General features: G+C 39.7%; 1 protein-coding gene across 1 annotated transcript in view; it reads right to left on the bottom strand.

Annotated features, from left to right (window-relative positions):
* FAM160B1 (family with sequence similarity 160 member B1) overlaps window positions 1-26684 on the bottom strand; it is a 30647-nt gene extending 3963 nt beyond the window's left edge. The window contains exons 1-13 of the mRNA XM_019805632.2: window positions 20611-26684; window positions 16016-16185; window positions 14087-14191; window positions 13499-13621; window positions 8144-8437; window positions 7767-7963; window positions 6592-6706; window positions 5886-5962; window positions 5610-5802; window positions 5262-5431; window positions 4753-4896; window positions 3796-3886; window positions 1505-1648 (exon numbers count right to left, since the gene is read on the bottom strand). Coding sequence (XP_019661191.1) covers window positions 1505-1648; window positions 3796-3886; window positions 4753-4896; window positions 5262-5431; window positions 5610-5802; window positions 5886-5962; window positions 6592-6706; window positions 7767-7963; window positions 8144-8437; window positions 13499-13621; window positions 14087-14191; window positions 16016-16135 — 1773 coding nt within the window. The 5' untranslated portion in view covers window positions 16136-16185; window positions 20611-26684. The remainder of the gene's footprint in view (window positions 1-1504; window positions 1649-3795; window positions 3887-4752; window positions 4897-5261; window positions 5432-5609; window positions 5803-5885; window positions 5963-6591; window positions 6707-7766; window positions 7964-8143; window positions 8438-13498; window positions 13622-14086; window positions 14192-16015; window positions 16186-20610) is intronic.
* Window positions 26685-26851: the final 167 nt, after the last annotated feature.

Here is a 26851-nt window from a genome sequence, read left to right as displayed (position 1 = left end):
AGCACACCAGGACCCATGACTATCTCTGAGTTCTGATTATGTAACGTTCTTACCAAAAAAAGCTTGAAGATCAAGGGTTTTAAGACCAAAGGTTTGAGGCTGGGGTCTGTACTGAACTAGCCTAAGTCGCATTAACTGCAACTCGGGATTCCTCACTGACAAAGTGTGACCAGAAGGTTACAGAAGAATGGCTGACGTGCATCAGCTCTGGGCTGTGACATGCTAGCTGCTGAAATAAAAGGAACTTTAAAGCATTGCGGGATATTCTGCTTCCCAGGATCCTTTTATGTCAGCACTCCGCAAACTAAAGGAGAAAATATCCCAGATCCAAATGAAGCTTGGCAAACCGACACAAAGCACACAATGAACTGACGAGCCCTGCTACCCGGGGGGCTTCCACAGCCGCGATGTATATGGCATTCTGCCTCCAAGAGCTGCATTTACCAACCAACCAACCAAACATGAGAAATACAGCACTTGCTAGTAAGAGGTTAAAAGAAAAAAGGACTTACTCTATCTCTTTACTGATTACTCCCAGAAACAGTACTGACTGAAGTCTAGCCCCGTGAAATACTTCTTAAATTATAATTTCTTTATTTGGTTTTCTGGGTATTGAAGACAGCCTGCTTAGGGAGTAAATTTCTTTTAGAACTCCCTATGCTCACATAAATATTTAACTAAAATGCTAAAAAAGAACAAGTACTTTAATATACAATTTTAAATTAATTCCAAATTGGTTAGGTCAATTTCTATGTTGAGGCAAGTATTATGCCAGGTGGTTTTATTTCAAGCGTGTATCCCAGGGTGTAAAGCACTTCAAGGCTCTATCCTCACTTTGTTCATCTGTCAAGGAGAGAGGGAGAAAGGGAGGGAGGAAGGGGTTCTGTAATCCCAAATTCATTTCTCCTGAGGGCCAGAGATACACAGACAGCAACATAGCAGCTGATGGTGCTTTTTATCTACCTTGGAATAAGTACATTCACCTTTTTCATTTCACCTCCCCCTTATGAAAATGGGCACCATTCATAAGTTCTTTGTCTGAAGAAGCAGATTCATCTAATATCATTCTGTCATTTTAATAAGACCAGAGTGCTCAGGATTCAATTTGAAATGACATTTAAGGTCCTCTGAATTGAACTTTACAAGGCTGACTCAATCGGTATCTGTATTAACTGTACTATTTTTAAAAAAGGGCTTTCTACGTCATACAAGAAAAGCATTCTAATCACCTCCAAAATGTGTGAAGGTTAAGACAACAGTCTGTAATGAGAAGTAAAATATATGATTCTTTAACAGCCATCAGGCCAAATAAAGGGTTCTGAACATAACGAACGCATTAGAAACGCACCACCCACTGGCAATCAAGCTTTATGAAAAAGTCATCTGGTGGAAAAAACTAAGAAAACAAAACTACTTTATTAAAGATCTAAACTAAGACTTGCAACGAACCCATAGTGAATGGTTAACAAAATAATGCGAAAATTGGTATTTTAAAGCTTATTACCTGATCGAGAATTCTTCCCATTCTGTCAAATAAAACTTTCAAAAAATGCCCTTCGAAGAAAGTAGCTTCTAAATTGCACTTTTCCAATGCTTTTGGAGACCCAGGCCACTCCCATCTTAAGCAGATAGCACAGTAGTCCCGGAACTAGGGAAGAGCAATTGCATCATTAAAGAACAAACCAGAACAAATCGAGATTAAACAGAAGTGACTTCCTCAAACAGGCATATAAGAATGCACTGGAGTGCCGAGTGTCTGTTCCGTGGGCAGCGGCTGGTGGAAGAGGGAGGGACTCAGGTACCAGGCTAACTCGAAGCACAGGTAAGCTGATAACCACCAGTACCAACATATGCTGCAGAAAAAATATGCACGAGTCTTCCTTTAGGGGAATTTAACTCTACTTATTTTTATAACAGCCTTAGAGAAAATTTAAAAAGTAAAGTAAGCCCTAGCCACATTTTCCAATCTATCTGAAAATGTTACTGCAAATAGATGAACAGATGCACTTTGTCTGAGAAGGCGGCCTTGGCTTTCCTACGCTGAACTTCCACCACACGGCCCGGCGCAGGAGAAATCCGTGCTGCGTGGGGCGTGGGCTCCGCAAACGGCTTGCTGCCCTTGCATGAGAGAAGCGCAAAACTGAGTCAGCAGGCAGAACCTAGACTGCACTTAACTAAGCAAATTTTATGTCCGCTGAATCTAATAAAATAATCAGGGCTGGTATTTTGTTTTGTTTTCATCTTTCTAGTAACTCATTTTTATTATATTTTACCCAAGTGTTGGTCTGTGACAGATGGGAAATAATAAGAAATCGGTCCTTCGCTACACTGTTTACCACTGGGATAAACAACATGGATTTTGATAAGCAGAAGAAGATCTCACATAATAAAAACAGATTTGAAAAGTCTTCCCCAATATATAATTTACCTGAGTTTAAACAAAAGAAATTTAGAGCACAGTTTTCTTCCCCATTCTTTCCCTTTTCAGATTTCCCTTATTCAAGAAAGCGACATTACTCTGACCTCTCTAGTTTGGACATTACCTGAAATTAAAACAAATCATACTCTCACCATGAAGCACTAACTTCAGCTTTTAAAAGTAAAACATACTTAAAACAATCAAAAAGCCAGCTTCTTCAGTATTTTGTGAGTTTTAAACGATTTGGGTTTCAGTAGACAGTTTTCTATCCTAACACACACCCCAATATTTAATAAAGCATTTTCCCACTAACGCATCTGAAATTCTCACCTAGAAAGTTGTAGTTTAAATGTTTTTTATCCCTCCTGTCTGTCTTCTAATATTTCTGAAACAATCCATAATAACTGCATTTTTAGAAAATGGAAATGAAACTTTACAAAGAATAAGCACAGCTTAAAAATCCAGTTGCTACTCCTGAGATCGGCACCGCTCGTCTTGCCTCCGCTCTCGTCCCTGAAGGCAGTAGCTACACAATTACTCTAGTCACGCATGCGGTCATCTGGACTTGCATTCGTGCTGCAGGCACATGCAAATTAATTACATAGAACAGTACACGTCAATCTCAAGGATTTCGATGAAAATTAATGTGCATTTTTCTGACTTGAGACATTTTAAAATTGGGAATTCTGTAAAATGCTAGAGAGAGGAAAGAAGACCTCAAGAAGGCCATTTAGGTTAATACTTCAGAGGAGACCTTTGAGAGAGTCCTATCAGGGAGGTAGCAAGCTGGGCAGGCAGGGAGTAGGGAGCGCAGGGAGTGAGGGAGCAAGGCACTTGTACGTAACTGTACAGGTGAGGAAGGAGGTAGAGAAGGGGCAAGGCAATGCCTGTGGACTGGGAGCAAGGGTGGATGGTGGGTAGAATCATGTAGAAGTTATTTTTTGGATCGGTAGGGAAAAGGATGGGGAGGTAGATATAATTTAAAATATAGAAAGAAAGAAAAGAAAGGGAAGAAGAAGAGGGAGAGAGAGAGACAGAGGGGAAGGGAAAGGTGGGGAGGGAGACACGGGAAAGGGTGAGGTGGGGAGGGAGACACAGAGGAAGGGGAGAGGTGGGGAGGGAGACATAAGGGAAGGGGAGAGATGGGGAGGGAGACACAGGGGAAGGGGAAAGAGGGAAGGGAACAAGCATAAAGAAATCTTGAGACAGACAGTCAGTAAAAGGCAAAGTAAGGTCACCTGCCTGAAGTTAAAGTAGCAAGAGGGAGTTCAGGTCTTGTGGAGGGAAACCTTTGGAGAAATGACTGTAGGCAATGGGACAAAGCGTGTATGTGCACTCATTAGATTTCATTTCCAAAAATTAACTACTTCACTTACCTGCCTATGAGCATCTCGGAGGTAGGTGTCATATCCAGTGCCCTCGACGTGGTAGGAAGATTTTGCTTCATCGGGTACCAGACAGAGAAAACTTAAATGAGAAAAGCCATAGTCAATAACAGAAATACTCCCACAATTCAGTATCTTTATACCTTAAACTATCGAGTGATATCTTCAGTTTAGCCACGTGTTGATGAGAATGGAAACTTGAAAAATAAAATGATACATTAAGTACTTAATCTTGAATCAGTTCTACTGATTGATCATTCTTTCATATCTCAAACATTTTATTTCTTAATCATTCATTCCACTTAAAGTACAAGTAAGCCTAAAACGATCTTTCACATCTCAGCACAATGACAGATTGCCACGCTATCTGTTAATGTCAGGAAACTGGCTGTTAAGTAATTGAACGGAAGATCTTTATGCACCTAATTTTGCATCTTGAGCCACACGCTATTTCTCTGAAGTCACCTGCCAGAAGCAGGCACATCAGTGACCACACTGTGAAGGAAGACAGAGAACATCACCAGAGAGAGGGCACTTAAAAAAAAAAAAAAAAAGAAGTAAAACCACAAGTTCAAAAGAGAATGGCCCCACGCTTAGCACACGTGAGTACAAGACTAAGAAGTGCAATTTGTCAAACTGGACATTCTCCATGTTGTCCCAACTAGGAATGACTTACGTTAAAAAAGAGGAAGGCCATCTGAAGGTTTATTTAAACACTATTACCCGTTTTTGTTCATATGTTAAGTAGAGCTTTCCTCTTTTGCTATCGATTATTGCCCCTAGACTGTCACTTGCTATATAAACATGACAAAAAACTGATATAATCTTTAGATTAAAGAAGAGAAGATTGAATTTACAACATATCTCTGTAACAATCTAAGAACAGAGCTATTATGGGTTATAAAAACAAGCAAAAGGGATGTAAGTCAAATTTATATGGCAACTCACCTATTTACAATTTTATGGACTTCAGTTTTCCCATCATTTTTGGGGTGGTCTGGAGTAGCAGGGGGTGAAGAACTAAGCCACTCTTGATTTGACAGAGTGTTATCAGGCGAAATGTCAGTAAATAACGGGTCTTCTTCCAGATCTCTACGTTTAATTTAATGATGTATAAAAAGACAACATTTTATTACATTTTCTAAACCAGAAGATTCTCTGCCATGTTCTTAGAAAACATTACATGATTTTGCTAATGAAAGAATTGAAGAATTACATTTTATAGGGAAATTAACATTTTATACAAACATCAAACACAAGAATATATTGATTTTGTTCCATTTAATGAATACCACTTATGATTTAAAGGGACGGTGATATCATGGCAGCTAAATGTTATTTTCAAAAATCTTGTAACTGTTAGAGGCATTTTTTTATGAATAAGGGAAAGAAGTAGGAGAGAGAAAATGACAATTCTGCAGGAAATGCTAAGCTTGTAGGGTGGGGTGGGAACTTACACGGCTCCTGCTATCAATCCATTCTCCACCACATCTTTATCTTCTGGACACACAGGCTTATACTCGGTATAATTTCTTTCTTCGAGATTTCTTAGGACCAAGTTGTAAAGAATGTGCTCGTTGGGTTTTTGTAAAAGATGTTCAAACATTCTTAATGTCATTATGCTTATCTGAAACCAAAATGATAAAGCTAACTGAAAAACATCTCTGAATAAATGATTCTTCTTGCCATCCTGTAAGTCGTGCTTTCTATTTTAAAGCCACATCAAGAAAGAAGCTACATCCAAAACATCACAAGTACCTTAAAATCCTACTTCAAAGCCCCAGTCTAAATCTTACATAGCTTACCTCATCAGATATGTGATCACAATGTTCTATTAACCTATGCCTTAAAGGGTGTCTGCTAATATCTGCCAGAGTTTCCGGTTCCCTCTGTTCTCCAAGGATAAAAAACACCATTTCTTGAAGCAAAACGTCAGACGTTACTTGCCGAACAATGCGATGGAGCAGGGCAGTTGACGTCAGAATACCCATCTCAGAACTGGGCATAACAAATGGGTCATTAGTGGGGAAAATAACACGAAATAGCAATTCTCTGTTTTTTAAGGAAAAAAAACCACTCACGTTTGCATCAACTGAGGTTCCATAACTCCGATAAAAAATCTTTCGTGAACAGCTTTGGCAAGAGCAACAGCAGCAGTCTAGAATACAGAAGGAACATCGTTATCTTTTTATTTTCTTAATGGAAAAAAGAGCTCATCTTCTAATTCTGTTTTAAAATTGCCCAGGCCTTTATAACACTTTCCACACTAAGTACAAAATGGTTTTTAATTTTTTTCTTTTAAACATCAATAAGTCAGTTTGCACTCTCCATTTGAATTAATGTGGAAAAACAAACTTGCCTATTGAGATGGTTGATGGCATATAAACCTAGACTAGATGTTAGCCACTGGGTCCTTTACATTTTATCTAAATTTCCAAGAACGAGATGAACAAGACAAAAATATTATCCTAATCCCCTTATAGTAGTAACATCTCCCCAAAGAGGAGAAATGGAGGGAGGCCAATGTCACCTTATGGAGCTTTCTATTGTAATACTTAAAGAAATATAAGGGCAGAACTTGAACCGTGATTTATTCCAGAGTTATAACACACACACAGACACACACACGTATATACAACTTGTTTTGTTTTATTTGGTTGTACTTATTTTTACTGACTGTGCTATCTTAAGACACTTAAGATATATTCGGGGATACAAACTGAGGAAATTTTACGTAATAGACATTTACATTATAAAATTATCAATAAGTAACAAAAAAAATCAAACCTTTTGTGCTTCCTTTATGAGTTGATCACAATAATCAAACCAGGAAAGAAATGAAATTAAGGCTCGTTTTCCTGGAAATGCTGAAGCATCTTCTTTATGACTATAGGAGTCCAAGCTGTAGGACGGAGAAGAAATGCTTAGTCCAAAGTAATCCCAAAGTGTTAATCCAGTTCAGGGCATATGGAACGATCACGGCCCGTGAATGAACTTACGCAGTAAGACATATGTATACCGGCAGTGCTGGATGACCACCAGAAGCAGGTTTTATAAACGAAAGCCAAGGATAAGAGAAAACCTTTCAAATAAAAGTTGTAAATAACTCTCACGCATTATGTGGGAAGAGAGAGACTAACACAGAATGGAACTGCAGAGAAAAACCACAGACAGCTCCTCACGCTCCCGCCATAAATCTGACCAAGTGCTGAGAACGAAGTGTGGGAGCCGCTGGGATGGAAGAAAAGGAAGGTGAAGGAGGGTGTGCAAAAAGAAACAAGTGGTCTGCTTCTCTTCCCGCCTTAAAACACGGTACAGTAGTAAAGTTAACCAGTGGGTCTGCCCTGCCGATGTTGGCAGAATATCTGGTGGAAAAAGATTAGTAAAAACCCAGGAAGAGTTAACAATGCACAGAAAAATTCTAACAGGTTATTATACTAAAACATTAGGCAACTTATAGATGATGGGATTTGGGGTACTTTTCCTCATGCTGCTTATAAACTTATAAATGTTCTGCGATATTCATATTTTCCTATGAGAATCAGGGGGAGCCCCAAAAGATGGGTAGAGAGGGTAGAAGAATAGGTAGGAGGGGAGGGTTCATACACGCAGGCCCCAAAACATGAGACTGCCCGAGAGGCACATTTGTAAAAGGATGTTCCTTCTTTCAGGAATTAAAAAAAATCAGACAAAGTTATTGGTTTTAATGTAATTAAGGTCTTAATTGTTCACTATAATGGAAAAATAGCTTCACTATGTAACAGCCTGATTGTTCTCATACCAGTTCGCCCTGACTGGTAATAAATTTAAAACAAGCCTCAGAAAATCATCCCATTTAATGATCCCAAGTAATGACACATTTTCCAAAACTGAAGATTTATGTCACTGCAAAATAGAAGCAAATTTACAAGTACAGGTGTGAGAAGTCGCATCTCTGGGAAAACACAAGTAATGGTTCTTACCCCCAGTTAACTGCCTCCACTGTTTCAATATCCAGCGGGTCCACGGACTGAGGTAGGGCCTTGTACAGGGAGGCGAGCCTGTCTGTCAGCAGTTCGCACAAGCAAGTGCTCTGCGTGAGGCACTTGGCAGCCGCAGGCTCCGGCAAACTGACCAACAGCATCAAGCCCTCGCAGGCTTTCACAGCTATGCGGCCATCCTGAGGGAAAAAACACAGACCCCTTCAATTCTTGAATTAGATATATGTCCAGTTGTTTGGAAAAAATTCAACTTAAAAAGATTGAACGTTTCACACTAAAAGAAGAATAGACTTTTTTTTTTCTATTTCAAATGCACGTAACTGTGGTCAGGTTAGCGGGGAAGAGGAAGGCAGACTCACGGGGCTTCTAGTGAGATTTAACAAGGAATTCACTAAGTTGTAATCCTGGTTTGGACGAACAACTGTGGCCTCTGGCAGTGGGGTGACGGCGAGGTTGTCCAAGCTCGTGGACAGCTCATCTGTCTGCTGAGGGGGCCCGTCTTCCAACTCTGTGTGCCCCAGCCCCACGGCACCAGACAGTTCCTCCGGCTGACAGGGCTGTCCCGTGTCTGCTGACAAGGAATCCTGACCGCTCAACGAGTCTTCTGAAATTACATCTGCTGTGCCTTTGGAAGCCAATGATTTCAACTTATTCTGAAACAGAATACATGTTCCATAAGATTCGTATCAAAAGACGCAGAAAACAGAAAACATATTTTTTTCTGTTCTTCTATAATTTACGTTCAGCGTCTAGCCAATGTAGCAATAGATACAAGTGTTATGACAAATGAAGATACTCAGACGTCAACAAGCTGTGTTTTAAGATCTTTTCAAATTGCCCAGGCATTTATAACACTCTTTACACTAAATACAAAATGGTTTACCATGATCATAAGCAATGAACAGTATTAATGATAACTGTATGACTACTGCTAAAAACAACTGACGTTAGTGGGGAAATAGATTCAGGAGGTTTCAGTTGGAATTAATTGTCTTTTTATCACTGGGCTACTGAAAATACATAGCCTCGATGCTGATTCTTCTAAGATCAGTTTTCTAAAATGATTTTTCTGTTTCCCCTTGTACCTCTGCTTTATAAAAAGAACTCAGTACTCTCAGGACCTTTTTATTACTGTTCTTGATGAGAAAAGATTTACTTGGAATGTTGGCCCCACCTCCCTAATACACACACACACACACACACACACACACACACAGAGACATACACACACAGACACAAACACGCACACACACAGAATCTTAACTGAAGCGGGGGCACCTGGGTAGCTCAGCCAGTTAAGTATCTGCCTTTGGCTCAGGTCATGATCTTGGGGTCCTGGGATCGAGCCCCGTGCCGGGCTCCCTGCTCAGCGGGGAATCTGGTTCTCCCTCTCCCTCCCCCTGCTGGTGTGTGCTCTCTCTCTCAAATAAATAAATAAAATCTTAAAAAAAAAAAAAAAAAGAATCGTAACCAAAGCAAATCATTATTTTCAGGGGAAAAGTGTTTTGCTTTCATCTGAACCCAAGAGCAAAAATCAAATCATACACAAAGATTAGAAGTCATCATGAACCAGCTTTTCCTCAAGGGCCTCTCACCGTGTTTCACCCATCACAGAGGTGCATTCAATACTGAATGAATTCTAAATTCTATTTCCAAAGTTATATTATAGTTATTATAGATCACTTTTATTACAGTTATAGTTTGGACCAATCTTCTTGAGAAATTGAGCCCACAGCACACGTTAAAAGAAAACAACTCTGTAAAACTACACGAATACTCCAAACAGCTTCCCAACTTCCTATAAAATCAGTTGCATATCACAGTCCTTATGAATGTAAACACTCGATTCCATCTAAAATACTGATAATATTGTTGGAAATGGTATCTCAGGTAAGAATGGCAAAGGGAAGAATAATCTTAGAATAGCATTCACTCCTTAGACGAGTGTTTCTCAAAGTGTAAATCAAGTCTGTTGGCGTCACGATCTTCTCTGGGTCTTGAGGAAAATGCAGATTCCCGGGTCTCACCCAGACCTGCTGAATGAGACCACCTGGAGGTAGAACTAAGGAATCCGGATTTTAATTTATTTATATTACTGAAGTATAGCTGACCATGTTATATTGATGACAGGTGTACAACGTCGAGGTGGAATCTGCATTTTTAAAAAGCTCCCTAGTGATGAGGAACGGTCGCCTTCTCTTACACTTTGGTTCTTACTGAAACTGTTCCCTTTCTACTCTAGGGGTTTTAATGATAGCCATAGCACATTTATATACAGAACCCCCAAATCTCCTGAACCCAGACTTCTCTCCCAAATCACAGATTTGCAAGACCAAATGCCTGCCAATTATCTCCAGCGGGATACCAGGCAGACTCAAATCATCAGAACCGTAATCACCATCTTCCCCTCAACATAAGCTCCCTCGGGGCTCCCTTCTTTCTGTGAGCGACAGCCTTCCTGGTTCAGAGATCCAAGCGCTCCTCATCCCTTCTCTTGCTTCCACACAAGCCCACACACAGTCTACCCCTGGCCTCTCCCGAATGTATTCACCTCATTCCATCCCCCTGCTTCCAACTTGCAGTCCTTGCCCCTTCTCGTCGGGGCTACTCCCTCAGCTTCCAAGTTTGTTTCCTCTGATTGTCTTCTTCCTCTCAAAGGAATCCACTGTACAAGATGCTGCCACCAAACTGACTTAAGGTACAGACACCATCACGTAATAGCATCCCTGCTCAAAAACCTTCGGTGGCTCCCCAGTATGTTCGAATGCTTCATCCTGCCATTCAAAGGCTTTGACCCTTCCTAGACCATCTCTCCAGGCCCTTTTCTTATCACATCTCCTAATTACACTGTTTCATAAACACACCACAAACTCTGTATCTTCAATCCCTTATGTATGTTCACCCACTCTTATCTGAACATCTACCAGGAATCAAATCAAAGATAACCTCGTCCATGAAGTCTTTCCCAACAACCTAGAGCAGATGCAGTCTCTTCGTCCTAGGAAGACTCAGGGCACATTTGCTTTGTACCCTTTTTAACGATACTCACCGTACTCTACCTCAGACTGCAGCCTGAATATTAGCCTTACTCTTGTCACCAGACTATGAACTCCTTTAGGGCAGAGACTGTTCCTAACTCATTTACCACGGGCACTTAAGCCATAGTGGATGCACATAGTAGCGAATATACATGGAGAGAGAGACTAGATTTCAGGGGATACATGCCTGAGAACTGCAAAGTACTTTCGTTACTCTCTGTACTGAGAAGTAATATAGCTGCGTTTCTCTAAAGATTCATTCACTAAGTGTTAATTACGCAGTTATTATGCATTATACTCGATACCAGAGAAGCTGTGGGAACCCAAAGATTAATGAAACAGAGTCCTTGTCCTCAAGGAGCTTATTGACCAGGAGAAAATAAAATGCATTTCAATGATCTAATGCCAGGGAGACTGTAACAACCACATTAAAAGCTTACGAACAGTCTTGAGAAAACAGAGAGGTGGTAGGCACCACCGCAGGCTGTGGAGAAGTACGTGCTTTACAACAGGTGCGTTATAGCCGACATGCCACCAATTCTGAAGGGTGTTCTTCGAAGTGAGGTCTAAATATAAATGTTTCTCTGAAGTCAAGTAAACAAAGTACATCTCACCATCGGCATACATATGTCCACAAATTTTCTCTGCTTCTCATCGATTGCTGTGTCTTTCTGAACGAGTTTCAGGGATTCTGAGAAAAAGTCCTTAAAGCTTAAGCTTGGGCTTCAAATCCATGGATCAAAAATAACTAGGGCATCTAAGAAAACTTTAAGTAACTAAAGTGAACTTCGAGAAGAAAAATCTCACACACAAGAAAAATCTTGAGATATGATATATTTATATCCAAAACTGAAAGGACTGTAATATCACTCGAATTAATAAATCCTTAAAATCTGAAATCATAAATGTATTCCAGCCATTCTGAAGCAAACCTGCAAAAAATGATGCCCATCACAAAAAACTGGCATCCATCATCTTTACCAGTACCTAGAAACTTAAGTGCAGGCAATTCTGCAGCTTGGCCACTCACCCATCCTCAGGAAGGGTGTAGAAGAGGGTCTTGGGTGACTTAGTCAATAAAGTGAAACAGAAAACAAACCCACCTACTAGAATGGCTAAAATATTCTAAAACAAAACAAACCAAGACCCTGTCAACACTCACTCTGACAAGGATGGGGAACAACGCGAACTCTTGTATGTTGTTGACGGGATGCAAAATGATAAACCCACTGGGGTAAAACAGTCTGGCAGTTTCTTATGAACATAAATACACTCTTGCCGCAGGATTTAGCAATCCTACTCTTAGGTATTTACCCAAGTGAAGTGAAAACCTAAATCCACACCAAAAAACTGGCTGTGAATGTGTACGGTGGCTTTTGTCGCAATTGCCCAGTGTGGAAACAACCCCATGTCCCTCAACAGGTGGATGGATCAACAACTGTGATACATCCACATCATGGGTATTACTCAGCAGCATCAAGGACCAAACCTACCTTTGAATGTCAAATGCATTACGCCAAGTAAAAAAAAAAAAAGAAAGAAAAAAAAAAAGCCAGACCTGAAAGGCTGATTACATGTTTGTGACTTTCTGTAAAAGAGAAAACCTAGGACAGAAGCACATCGTGATTGCTGGGGACACGGGTGGAGTGAGATGGGCTACAAGGGGCCCGAGGAGGGTGGCGGACCTGCTGTGTCGCGTGATGGTGGTGGCAGCTACACGGCTGTGGGTTGTTAAACTCAGAGAACTGCAGACCTAAAAGAGCAAACTGCACTGGGCCTCACTTGTACCTAATCTAGGAGAAGACAAAGAGAAAAAGAAACAAAGATTAATAAAAAAACAAAATTAATTTTCTTTTTTTTTTTAAGATTTTATTTATTTGAAAGAGAGAGAGAGCGTAAGTGGGCAGAAGGGCAGAGGGAGAAGCAGACTCCCCACTGAGCAGGAAGCCAGATGCAGGACTCGATCCCAGGACTCTGGGATCATGACCTGAGCCAAAGGCAGACGCTTAACCAATGGAGCCACCCAGGTGCCCCCCAAATTACTTTTTCTACTATACCTAAATGACTTCACTATAGAAAAAAAGAAGTGAATGACAGAAGAAAGTAAACAAAGGATTTTCTAGTTTAAAACTGGGAGCAAAACCCAAAATATTGATTGATGGAATACGTGAAGTATGATCCAGTGACTACGGCTAAGACAAGACAGTACAGAATACCACAGCGATCACAACTGCTATACCAGGCTGGAGAGGTAACTTGTGATTTTGCATGTCCTGTCCAAATCCGCACACACCATCCCTACCTACCCCAGGCCAGATTACCCACCTCCACACTAGAGCAAACCTGGCTGAAAACATGATAGCTTTTAAGTTCCTGTGACTCTGCTCTCCCTGATTTTCCCCTTTAAGCTGCACCCCTGCTAAGCCTTGAGTCTCTATTTGTCCAGGCCCTGGACTGCCCTGTATATCCTCCTCAACTACTTTCTCCGAAAACTGTCTTCCTCAGAAGATTTCAGGTTAAAACAGTGGTCTTCAATGAAAAATAATTCTGGGAAGCGAAACGAGCCATATGATACCCACAAAATGTAATTCCTCCTAATACTGTTTACAGAATTCAATTCTCAAAATAATTTTAATAATAAGCATGCTTTGAAGGTTGACAAGAAGTGTAGCATACCTCCAGAAAAAAATTAACCAAGTAGGGATTTTGTTTCAGCTTTGCACACACAATACAGAGAAACTGGATTTCTTCATTTTCTGTTGGTGTTGCAAGGACTTCACCACAGAGTCGAATTAATTTCTGTTAAAAAATTTTTAAAAAATGTTTCAAACTTAGGTTACTTTTTACAAGTATGTAAGTAGCCATCTGTTTGCCTTAAGAGTTATTTACAATTTTCAAATAATACAAATACCTTGCATTTTTTCAGACAGAACACTATCTACCATCACCTCTAACGAAAGATATTTACTAGTAGTTAAGTTTTTAAAATACATTACCCTAGAAAATTAATACGCACACAATAAACTCCTTGACATGTCACAGAGATAAGTTAAAGGAAAAATTAATGTATAAATTTTTAAGAAAAAATAGAAAGAGTATATAATACAACATCATGCATACCAAAAGCTCAAACCTTTGCTAATTTACACGTTATTTTTGGAGTAATTTCTTTTATTATTTTTATTCTTAGAAAAATCACATTAAATTATTTATACACAAAAAAGAAATGGAACCAAATACTGTTTTGCAAGGGGAACAAAATACCTGCACTGGCCTGTGGACGTTAATGTGTGGAAGCAGTGGCTGCTGGATTCTCCCCAGGAGCTTAGTGTAGAACACCAAAACCTGCTGCTTCATTCCTGGAGGACACTGCGCACACAACAGAAAAGCGAACAAGGAGAGAACAGACGGTACAAACACACTTATTCAAAAAGCTTAAAGAATAGGAATGTGAATATATTTCTCCCTCAAAAGTCAATGCAAACAGCCAATTAATGAGTCTTTCAACATAAAATTCTCAATCAAATATTAATGACTGGTATTCTAGAAATAAAATTACATCTGGGACTATAATATAGCCAATGGAACCGCAGGCCGATGTAGGACAGACAGCATGGTAACAACACGCTGCTGAAATCAGTTTGGTTCAGGCCACATCAACCTGTTTGTAGTCTAAATGCTAGGGTAACCCAAAACTACCATGGTTAACTCCATGGCCAAAGCAAAGGCAGACTCTTGTTACTTACACTAGTAACAGGTCATCAATAACTTTCCATCACAGAGATGTAGGAGTAAACAAAGACTTCTAACATGTATATGTCAGTAAAGGGAAGCCTCTGGCATAAAATGCTGGGAGTTATTCTAATAATGCTGTTTGGCGTTAGTTGCAAAACTATATACATTATGATTATTATAAACAATGAATATTTAATAAAAGTTTTTATAACACACCAGCTGCTTTAAATCTTTGCTGAAAACTAGGTAAACCTGATGATTACTTATGCTGTGGGTTAAGAGAGCACACAATAACCAGGTTATATGTTCTATGACTAACCTGCTTATACTGCCTTGCAGTTAAAATACAGTCACAAAATGAGCATTTCCACAGCATCATCATAGACATGCTATCTGGAAATGGTTTGAACGATAATCCTATGTACAATAATATTTTTTTTTTAGATAGCAAATACTTTGCATTACTTAGATAAACCATAATATTTACAATCACCAATATCAAAATTAATTTGCCAGTGCCACAATTATTGACATTTACTCAAAAATCAATTAATCTGTATTCAACTTAGTGTTGTACCATCCCTCTCTCCACAGGACAGGGGAGCAGAAGTCCTGCTTCAAAAGTATAAATTGCATGAATTTAACTTAAAATGAATTGGGAGTATTATAGACTTAGTTAAAAGGAAACTGTCTGTAATACCACTATTCATAACATTTGGTATTTAAACATGTTTATTTTTTTTCCAGTTTAATTTTCGCATATAATATAGAAATTCACAGATTTTGAGACTTGGGGGAGGCCCTTCGCGATCACCTGTTCAATTTTCAAAGAGAAAGACGGTTAACCAAAGGGACTTTGAAGGTCACAGTATATTAGCACAAAGCCAGGCCTCCCAACCACACCCCAAAGTTCTTCCCCTTCCCTCGCACCCCCACAGGCTTTGAAACTTGCCTTTATACGCAGTTTTAAAGTTTCCTGGTACAGAATATTATTTATATCATAAATCTCAGTTTTGCGAAGATTTCTCAGGACTCTTGAGGCCCAAAAACTTAATGTGGCTCCACTCATCGGTAGAGGTAATGTCAGAATAATCAGTGACATTCTTTTTCAGGATTATGAAAAATAATTCCTATTTTCCTAACCCAATTTACACTGGCTTCCTTCCCGCGTCCTTCAATTCTGAGTCCATGTATACTTGAGCGTATTTTCACAAATGTTTACACTGTAATTCTCAGCAGCCAAGTACCAGTGGTCGCCTAGAGCATTTGGGGGCTTGGCTGGCTCTCTGGGTAGTCACATTCATGCAGGCTGCATTTTCTGTTTTTCACAATCCTGACTTGAATCCCACCATGCTTAATACATACCTCTATAATCAAATTTAGTACTTGCGGCTTCTTTACCTCTAAGACATTAATGCGCGTATCGCATGCCCAAGAACATGTAGATGAGGGACTTACGTCAGCTTTTCCTAAGGTATATAATGTTTCCAAGATCTTGTGATGAAGCAAATATTCCATACATGGCCCTGTCACTCCGAACTCTCGCTCACGTTCTTCTTGTAGCAAAATACCTAACATCTGGTCCAGATGAGACGGAATATTTGTATCTGTCACCGGGGCTTTATCATCTAAATAATAATAAAAAAAAAATTCATCAAACATTCGAACAGCTTAAAACTGCCTATTCGTACCTAAAATGCTCTTGATATTTCTCTATTCCAATTCAAAATGAGAAAAATCTCAACTACACACTTAAGTGAAGTTTATATTCATGGTGTATAATTATCTTTGCCAGGATTTAGGTGATTCTTTTTGCCATGTTCTTATTCAAAAATGGAATCAAAATTCTGAAATATATTCTATTAACTAATGTCCATGCATGATAATTCAAAATAAAAGCCACATATATGGAAATGGGAACGTGATCAAGAAAAATACACGTAACATCAAAATTTTGTATGCACTTAACAATTAAATTTTTTTTTCAAATGGCTAGTTCAGAAGATCTGAACTTTTAGATCTGAATTTTAAGTCTCTATATAGAAACAGGCTGGCCTTGAACGTTAAGCTGCACTAGGTTCTATAGGATGTATAGAAAGGGCAGGTTCTGTTTCTGGTTGCTACTGAATCACATCGGAACACTGGGAAGTCAGACACTTACAGCCCCTAATTCATTTCCGTCTCTGAAAACATAAGGAGCTCAAAGAAAAATTTCTGGCATCACTCATTAACAGACAACTATTCCCAAAGCCAAAACAACTTCTCAGGAGAATTCTTACTAAGTACTATTGATTTTTTAAGATAAAAATTCATTGATACCTTTTTAAGTTCATAGTTGGACTTGAAAATCACAGGGTTTTATCAACCTATTCTTATTGTACGAGGGTTAAATTGCTCTTAATGTGAAGTTTTACAGAATGTTTAAAAACAAAATATACTTGGAAATGCCAAGTTTTTACATATGTCTCTACTGTCATTTCCTTAGTACTTCCGCGGTAGGTGCAACGCGATCCTAGTAGGCTATATATCTGATATATGGCTTTGCCTGTATGTGTGCACGTGTATGTACACACACACACACACACACAGTGTAAACCATAAGACTAACCCCTACAGAGAAAACAATGGAAAGACAAGGGTCACCCTTTGTTTTCAAAGATGACACATGTACTAAATCTGATACACGATGTGGCAGGTACTAAAAGCCTGGGGCCGGGAGTCACATAGCTGTCATTCAAATCTTGGCTCTGTCACTTGTAGCTGAAGACTCTGGCCAACTATTTTAGCCTCAGTCACCACCACCTGTAAAATGGGGCTAATCAACACAAGTGTTGTTGTATGATTTCAACGAAACCATGTGTGTAAAGCTCAGTGCCTTCGCACATAGTAAGAATCTAAGAAATGCTAACATTTGATGTTTCATTTCATATTCTTCTAAAATAAGTAGCTGGCCGCCAACAGAAGACAACTTGTAAACTTACTTGAAATTTGTTTTTTTAATGTTTTTTTTCCCCCTTTAATTGCAGACTTTCTATAATCATTCCAGGAAAGCATGAATGTTCGAGCATGGTTTAATTACAGTTATTAATGGAGAAAAATGACCAGAAAGGCTTTATAAATTGAGAGACAAATGAACTGTAAATGTGACTTGACAGGATTAAAATCCTAGCTCCCTAGAAGGCAAGACGCAGTTTCTGCCGTCTACCCTCTTCTCTCCTAAGCTGCGTGACGGTCCCTGGGCCTTGCGCGTGCCGCTCCTTCTCCCCGAAACGCCTCCATCCTCCTTGATCTTGCGCCTCCTAGTCTTTAAAATCCGCACTATGGACTCTGCCTTCTTCTCTTTCTCCCGTTTTCGTTCCTTCTGTGTGCTACATACACACACAGTCACCCCATACTTCATTATAATGTACCTACTTTTGTCTACTAAACTGCAAAAAAAAAACATTTAAAGCAAGAACTTAAAGCCTTTCCTTTAAAGTATTTCTTTAAAGCTATGGAGGAGTGAAAAATTCACAAGGGCTACGGAACAGTCATTCGAAAAGGCAGCTCCTCTCAAAAAACTTTCCTACAGATCTGCTGCCTAAATGCCCACATTAAGGTAGAAATTAAATTTTACATGGAAAAGTATACATATATTTTGTGTCTAATTTTTACTTATACAACTATAAAGGATATTTCGTTTTAAGGAATTATCACCTACGACTCCATCAGCTTCCCCAATCAGATTGCCTGAATACTCTATTTCAGGCGGTGTCAGACTTTGGCCTATGGGGCAAATCCAGCCTTTGCCACCTGTTCACATTGTATTGGAAAAAAGAAGCACTATTCCTTTACACATTGTTCATGGCTGCCTTTGCACAACAGAACTGAGCAACTGCACGGAGGCCAAAGGACCCACAAAGCCTAAAATATTGACTATCAGGCCCTTTACAGAAAGTTTGTCAACCTTTGACCTAATTTATTTCACATTCCCCTTACTCTCCATCCTTCTTACTCACTGAGAGACAAGCAACCAGAAAAGAACTCTTAAGGACTGTAGACCACATCCACCGTCCTTCTTCATCTACACTTATATGCTCTGCTTTCCACACCTTACTTTGATGGATGGACTGTCTACATGCCTATTAAGACTGAGCCCTCACTTGTGCACTAGACCCCACCCCCTTTGCCTATTTAAGGATATTGCTCAGAAATGACAGCATCTATCTCTTGTCCACCTTTCCCTCTCTACTAGATCATTCCATCAAAGTACAAACTGAAATGTCTTCCATCTTTAAAAAAAAAAAAGTAAAACCCGCTTTTGAGGGTTTGATGACTCTTGATGAGGGTTTATGACTCTTGATTTCAGAGTTGTGAGTTCAAGCCCCACGGTGGATGTAAAGATGAGAATGAATGAATGAATGAATGAATGAATAAATAAATAAATAAATAAATAAATTTATTTCTCTCTTGAAACCACATCACCCCCTGGCTAATGCTCCATTTCTCAGCTCCCCTTTCCACTAACATAACAGAGCAGTCCATATACATTTTCTATACATGTTCTCTGCCCATTTTCTCTTAAACACACTCCAATCAGGTTTCCTCTCTCTTCCTTGCCATTAAAACAGCTCTTATCAAGTCCACTAATGAGCTCCTTGTGGCTAAGTCCAAAGATCCTTTCCCAGTCTTTATTAACCTGACATCAGCATCATTTGACACAATCCCTGTCTCCTCTTCTTCTAGCCTCTAGGACACTGTTCTCTCTTGGCTGTCTTCTACCCCATTAGCAAAAGTGGTTTCCTTTGCTATTGTTTTCATCATCCCAATGTCTGAACACTGGGCCCGAGGGCTCCATTTCTGAACATCTTCTCTCTTCCATCTATCTTTACTCCCTACAACATCTCATCCAGTCTCATGGCTTTAAATCCTACTCACATGTGATGACTTCAATTTCATATCCCTGGTTTAGAACTCCACCTTAAATTCCAGATTCCTATTTCCAACTGTCTACTTGACATATCCAATTGGACATATAGTCGGCATCTCAAATGTAACATGTCCAGGATACTCTTACAAACCTGCTCTTCCTGCAGTCTCCCTGTCCCGGGAAGTGGCCTTTCTGTTTTCAACTGCCTCAGCCCAAAACTTTGGAGTTTCCTTGACTCAGTCTCTCATACCGAACATCTAATCTGTCAACAAAGCTTTCTGCCAAATACACCTAGAATACAATCTCTTCTTACTAGCTCCACCCTGGTTTAAGCCACCATCGTTGCTCAGACCACGGCAGTAGTCCCCTAACGGTCTACAGCTCCACCTTTGCGTCCTTCCACTCTAATTTTTTTCACAGAAACTAAAGCGGTCCCTTTAAGACAGATAATGTTACATGCTGCTCAAAACCCTCTGACGGGTTTCCACCTTGGAGTAAGAGCTAAAGCCCTTGTAACAGCTTACAAGGCCCTCGGTGACTGCACCTGCTCCCATCTGATGTCACCTCCACACACTTTTTCCCTTGTTCACGTTGCTCTAGCCAAACTGTCTTCCTTGCAGTTCCTAGACTATGCCAAGCATACTGTATGCTCCAGCCGCAGGGTTTCTGTCCTCTTCCTGAAACCAACCCCCCAGGCTTGCTTGCTTCCTCTTCCCTTCAGATTCCAACTGAGAAGTCTGCTCAAGCAATGAGGCTTTCTCTAACTTACAATAGCCAACTGCCCCCCTTCTCCCCATGTATACACTTCTATCCCCTTAGCCTGCCTCGTTTCCCCCTTAGCACCTGCCGTCTGACACACTGTGTGTATTTGTCTATTTAATGCTCGCTACACCGCCGTCAATATATAAGTTCTATTAGGACAGGGATTTTGTCTGTTGATTTACTGTTCTATTGCCCAATGCCCAGAACAATTCCTACACATAGTAGGTGCTCAACAGATACATTTTTAAAATGAATCTAAAAGAGGAATTAAAAGTAAAATAACATGTTTATAAATTTAAATATTTTAACTTTGAAAACTAATTTGAAATATATTTTAGTATTTCATAAATTTTGTTTAATTAACATGAGCTTTGTTTCTTACCCGAAGTCTCTATGTAGTAATGGGTAATTGCCTTCCAGTGATAAACAAAATCTTCTTGTAAAGGAAGAGAAGGTGCAAGCTACACAAACACACACACACACAAAAAGACCACAACAATTAAGAAAATGGCATTAAACGTTTCCCATAAAGTATAACTCTGTATTTGTCCACTAATAATACAAAAGCAGCATAAAAATAAGGGATGAGCTTTAATTTCATTCTATATGTCAGATATCAAAGAGTAACAAAAGGAGTTAAAATCAAGAAAGTAAAAACGATTTATTAAGAGGAAAAACATATTTATCAATATTATTATTAAAGTACAAGGACTGGGACTTTCTTTTCCTCCCTGAAACTGGTAACTTCATATGGTTTCAAAAGTAACGGTGTTAAATGAAAAGATGCAAAATCCTACTTAAATTATCAGTAAAATGAAATTATCAGTAACCAGGGACCTTTGTACCTAAGACTTTGAAATGCAAAACAGTAAAACGTTGCTCTGTAATTAGTTTCAGGTCACCATTACAAAAACATATACCAAAGTCAACCCTGTAATCTGATTAAAACTCTTCCCTACCTTCAGTGACATACAGATGTAAACCTTTTCTTTTTTAAGCCTGGATTAGGCAGTGCATATTTTTAACAAAATACCTATGTGAACAAGACACTACCAATTTAAATTCCACAAAGCCAAAAATGTTTTACGTTTTAGCTTGAAAATTTACTTCAAAATTTTAAGACCAAAATTATATGCCTTCAGCCATCTCATAGTGAACCTGCCAAGGATTTCAAATGTGTGTTAAACAGACAAAGGCCTGGATGCACCTTCCACAACACCGTCCTTTCCTTAAACAGAGAGAGAGAGAGAGAGAGGATGCTCTCCCAGTCCTACTACTGCCCATATATTTTGGTCAGAAAGTTCACAGTTGACCCAGCGTACTTAAAAACAAACAGGTTTCTATTCTGGTAACCTAAAGCCTGGCACAGTCATCTTCTATCTCTAGATACTAAACAGATGACCCGAGCCATCATGTTACTCCTGTCCTTCTACCTGTTCCATTTTGATTTCTTGGTGTCCTCAAGAACAGACCTAAAGTCTGAAATCCTAATAAAATAATCTCAAAACTACTGGGCAAATTAGAAACACTGGTCATAGACACCTCACTCCCTTCCATCCAGATGAAATGTCCTTGGGCAAGAAGTGGATCTCAACATTTCCCGCCAATCACCGACGCTTTCATGCTAGCTCTCAGGCTTGCCTGTGCGCACCGCTCTGAATTGCACTGGGTTAAGAGATGGAAGTACCCGCCTCGTTTCCAAATGGGAGTGCTATGAAATGTTTAAAAAGGCTTTAAGATCTTTAACAAAGGAGTTAAAAAATCTTTGGGATTACTATCCTTTAAGAAGCACACAGGCAGAGAAATTATTTGGGAGACATTGAGAAAAAAAATTAGAAAATTAGAAAGTATTACCTTGGGAAGATAGAATAATCTTCCCAAAACTTTTAGATTAAAAAAATGTTTTAATCAGCTACTTGTTTGTAGGATCTTCTTCAAAATATGTCGAAATTCTCTTGCTTTTTTGGACCTGGTTTTTTATACACCATCTTTATATAGTTAAATGTATTAACAATTGGGATAAACCCAGATGAAATCTGGTGTTACAAAAAAAAGTACCTAATTTCTTAAGCGTAAATATTGTGATTTATTAAATTTTTCCGAGGGCATCTCCTTGGTCTATAAGGAATTACAGCATCCTTGCTCCATATTATTTTACCTGTGGGACTTAACTCCATTTCCAACTTAAGTCACTAGATCAGAGGTCGTACGGGACCTTTGCTGTTCTAGTCCAATTCAAGGCAGGTTGGTGTAGCTTACCTGTGAATACCTATCTTCCAGGAGTTTGATTTAAATAAGAAACCTAATTAAGTAGACAGTGAGACAGTTCCAAATTGCTAACAACTTAGTAACAATCTTGTTCAAACATGAATAAGTTTCCTTATTTATGTAAAACTTCCTACTAAAATTGTCTTTCATTACTAATTCTAACATGTAAATTACCTACTTCATTACTGCATAAAATAAACACTCATGTGATGGGTAAAAATAAAAAAAGGAAGAGGTGTGTGAATCAGCACGAGGGGATTCTCAATTGAGTTAACTTTTTGCAATACAGAGATTAAATTTTTAAAAACTCATGCAATCACACTCTCAACCAAAACTGGACCTCAGTGCCTACCTTAGGCATGGCTTTCTCTGGGAAGCCTTGCCAGACGTCCTGCCAACGATCCAGTTCTTTCCACAAACTCTGTGGCACCCCCTCCCAGCCTGCTCACTCTCTCTTAGCCCTTATTCCACATTTGTCATCGCTGATCTCCTCCACTCGACTGTGAACTCAACAAGGGGCTGGGATCATGTCGTCTTTTTCATCACTGACTTCCCGGTTGGTTTCCAACTCAGTGATGGCACAGAGTAAGCATTCGGTAATATTCAACGAGTGAATAATCCAACGACACAGCAGCTGCTGTCATTTAATGAGTAGTTATGTGCCAGGCACAGTGCTGCAAAGTTGACACTTCCTATACGGTCTTAAATTATCTTACAGTAAACTCTGATTTTCCCCAAACTCCCATTAAGATCCAAAGCCAGTTAATTGCCTCACCCAAGGGGAAACACGGCTTGTAACTAGAAACCAGACTGTCTTTCTCCAGAAGGCCTACCACACAGAAGGACCTACAGCAGTAACTCAGGAGAGCCATACGTCTGCCACATAAGCCCCATCTGCTCGCTCTCTCTCTCACGTGTATCATGAACATTCCACGCCCTGATCTTCGAACATGCTTCTTCCTTTCAACTTCCCTAAGGCCCCTCCTCTCTCCCCAGCCTCTTCCAAGTCCAGCTCAAGGCCCCCTTCCTCCAGAGGGCCTTCTCTAAGCCCTCCAGTCCTAAATGCTTGCCCCCACAGAACTCACTGGCTGAACAATCATCCAAAAATTAATAACAATGGCTCGCATTTATGAAGCACTTACTATGTACCAGGCACTGCACTAGGCACTTCATATAATATTATCTCGTTTTAATTTTCACAATAATCCTAAGAGATCGGTGTAATTATTTCCATTTTACAATGAGGAAATTGAACAAAGATTAAGTAACTTGTCCTGTGTAGAAGGGAAGGACGGCCACAGGACTGAAACCCTGTTCTGGATGGTTCTGGGGGCTAGGCCTCACTCTTGTGCACTGTTTAATTTTTAACTTGTGTATTTGTTTTGTCTCCCAAATTAGACCGGAAGCATTGTGAGCAAGGACTCAGGTATACCCTTTTTTCCTCCACACTGTCCCACACTTTCATGGTGGGCTCATAAAACATTAGCTGAACGACTAAAGGATGAAACATTAGAGATCACAGCAGAAAAGAATATACTTAAGAAAACACTACATATGTTTGATTTGAGGTTTTAATTCCCAGGGCAGAAGAGCTTTTATAAAATTGCCAGTCCCAACAATCATCAACTCTTAACCGTAATTTGAAAAGATTCAAGTTCTGAAGGATGACTTCCATTGAATTAATTAATTAAAAGTAGATAAAACTTTCTTCCCTTATCCTCTTGGAATAAATCTGCCCTCAAAGGGTGAAACTGGCTAAAAAGAACCAGCCCCTGGCAGATTACCTAGGACAGACTAGGCCCTCAACAAATATTTAACTGTACTAAATGGCAAGTGTTTTACTTGGACTTTGGAGGAAGTGTGCTAACACGATCTAGTCCAACCTAGGAACTAACTACAAGATTTCACTCTTATGACATGAGGCAACAGGCTAACAAAATGGATTCACTGCAAAACTTACTGGCCAATCATTTTTATACTGAGGGAAGACTCATTTCTGAAAAGGGAAGCAAGAGTTACGTTCCAGTTTTTGTTTTTGATCAAGGTATGAATTTTTCTCCTAAACTCAAAATGTAATCTGTCAGCTCAATAACACATTTTCAAATACTAATCTTGAAAATCTTACATATTTTTCCTTGTATTAGTTAACAGGAAGGGAGGAGAAACCATTAATTAAACAATAAGGAAAACTCTACATGTAAAGCTCATTTAAATGAATATGTTTATCTGGTCAACCCTAAAAAAAATTTGAAGATTTGGAGGCTGAACCAACTGAACAAAGAAACCTATAAAGTAATAATATCCAAGTGGTTGAAAACAGTGACACTGAAAAAAGGTCACGTCAGCACCTGCACATAGAATAATGTCCCACCTCTGAAAAATCCAGATAATTATGTTAATTGCAAGACTGTATCAGAAAATGCTAATTGGGCATACAAATTAAAAGGAGTAGAGAGAAAAGCTGATGAAACGAACTGATGAATGATAAAAGTAGTTTATAGAAGAAAATGCCAGGCAAATAAATAGAACTGAGAAAATGGAAAACAATCTTGGGCTAGGCAAAAACATTCTTCAAATACCACAAGAATGGCTTATTTATCATTATGTATGAGTTCATTACCAAGAGAGAATGTAAAAAGGAAAAAGCTCACCAAATTTTTTCAGGTTTAACCTCCTGTCAAGGTAAACTGGGAGGGATCACAGCTGAAAACATTAACTCTAATCAAATAAAAACATTAATTTTCTAAATGCTATGGATCAGTTACTAGGACCAGATGAACATAATCCACACTTAACTTTTTCTCACCTCAGCAAAGTAGAGAAGCTGGATATTACAGAGCCAGAGTCAGACGATTTACATGGGTAATTTGGTAGATGCTAGCATATACAGTTATAAAAAGATAATGAGGACAGAAAACACAAGCCTCAGGATAAAAATGAGTCTTTACTGGGAGAATATGAAAGCTATCTTTTTTCCCCCTAAATACTTACTTCTGTAAATATCAACCTGATAGGTAAAGGATGTAAATAATGTAATATATTCTTTATTCCCAATTATCTCAGTATTAACCTGTACTCAACGTTAAAATTAAATGATTCTTGGTATTTTAATTAAAGGAATAATATAAAATGTAAATGCCACTGCTTTTATAAATTTTGGTTAAAATTTTTTAACATAAAGTTGCTGCAGATTGTGTATAAGAAGGGAAAACTAATTGTCCTAAAGTCTAAAACTGTCATCTCCTTCATGTGTAACACTGCTCTTCATTCATGAAAACCCTCTCTTTGATTCGACACACGTTTTTCCCAAGAACTTGTGGTAGAGCTTAAATGATTTTTAAGCATTTCCCACATATCACTTAAAATAACAATTGTACTAAAGTTTTGTTTTCATACTTAAATTTAAAAATCCATTTTATTTTTATTTGACCATAAAGATGGTTCTATGCAGCTGGGTGTTTTGTTTTTTTTTTTTCTAAGTAGTGTGGATTTCAAGGTGCTATATCACACAATCTAAACATAGAAAGAGAATGACATTTTTTAAATTAGCAAAGTACTGGTTTGTTCCACAGGGTGCATTTTCCAATTTGGGCAACTCTCCCTGAGTCAAGAGAAACGACCGAAGTAAAGCAAACTAGACCTCTTATTATGAAAACAGCAGCAAGGCATTTTCTTCTTAGTTACTTCTCTTCTGTTAGTCTGTTTGGGTATTTGAATGTCTTTCTATGCTGGCGTCTAAAATCCTCAAAGGAGCGAGCCCAGGAAGAGAAGACAAGAAAGGAAACAGATGGTCTCGCTGCTCTGCCGAGGGCTTGGAAGGGTCTAGACCATACTCGACCAGACCCTCCAAACCCCCATTTCACAACAATCAATACGGTGTAGCTGAGTTCGGCCTGAGGCCTGCGAAGGCAAAGCCAGCAGGATTATAAAACGGGGTCTAGCGGGCTGCCTCCTCCCAGAGGCCCCCCCCACCCCAGCAGGGGCACACCTTCCTGCCCACCCCACCTTCCAAAGTCAACACAACACCAAGCCAAAACCCAAGCCCGAGCCACGTCTGGCCGTTTCTTTTGTCCTGCTCCATGCTGACCACCTTTTTCCGGAGCAGGTTAACGGTCCGGGGGTGCAACCTGCAGCGCCGCCAGGTGCTCCCGACCCCCCGTCCGCAGCCAGGAGTCAGGCGACCCCCGCGCCGGCCGGGAGCGCCGGTCCTGCCGGGGCACCCCCGCCCACCCTCCCGCGGACGCACAGGGACCCGCGCCGGCCGGGGGCACGACGGCGAGGAGGGGGGCCTGCTTGCGAACCAGGCCCGAGGCCCCAGCGCCCCGACGGCCCAGCCGCGCCCGCCCGGGCCTCGC

The sequence above is a fragment of the Ailuropoda melanoleuca genome, chromosome 6 (genome assembly GCF_002007445.2).
Source record: "Ailuropoda melanoleuca isolate Jingjing chromosome 6, ASM200744v2, whole genome shotgun sequence".
In the NCBI taxonomy this organism is placed as follows: Eukaryota; Metazoa; Chordata; class Mammalia; order Carnivora; family Ursidae; genus Ailuropoda; species Ailuropoda melanoleuca.
This window is presented reverse-complemented; position numbering and strand designations above follow the sequence as displayed.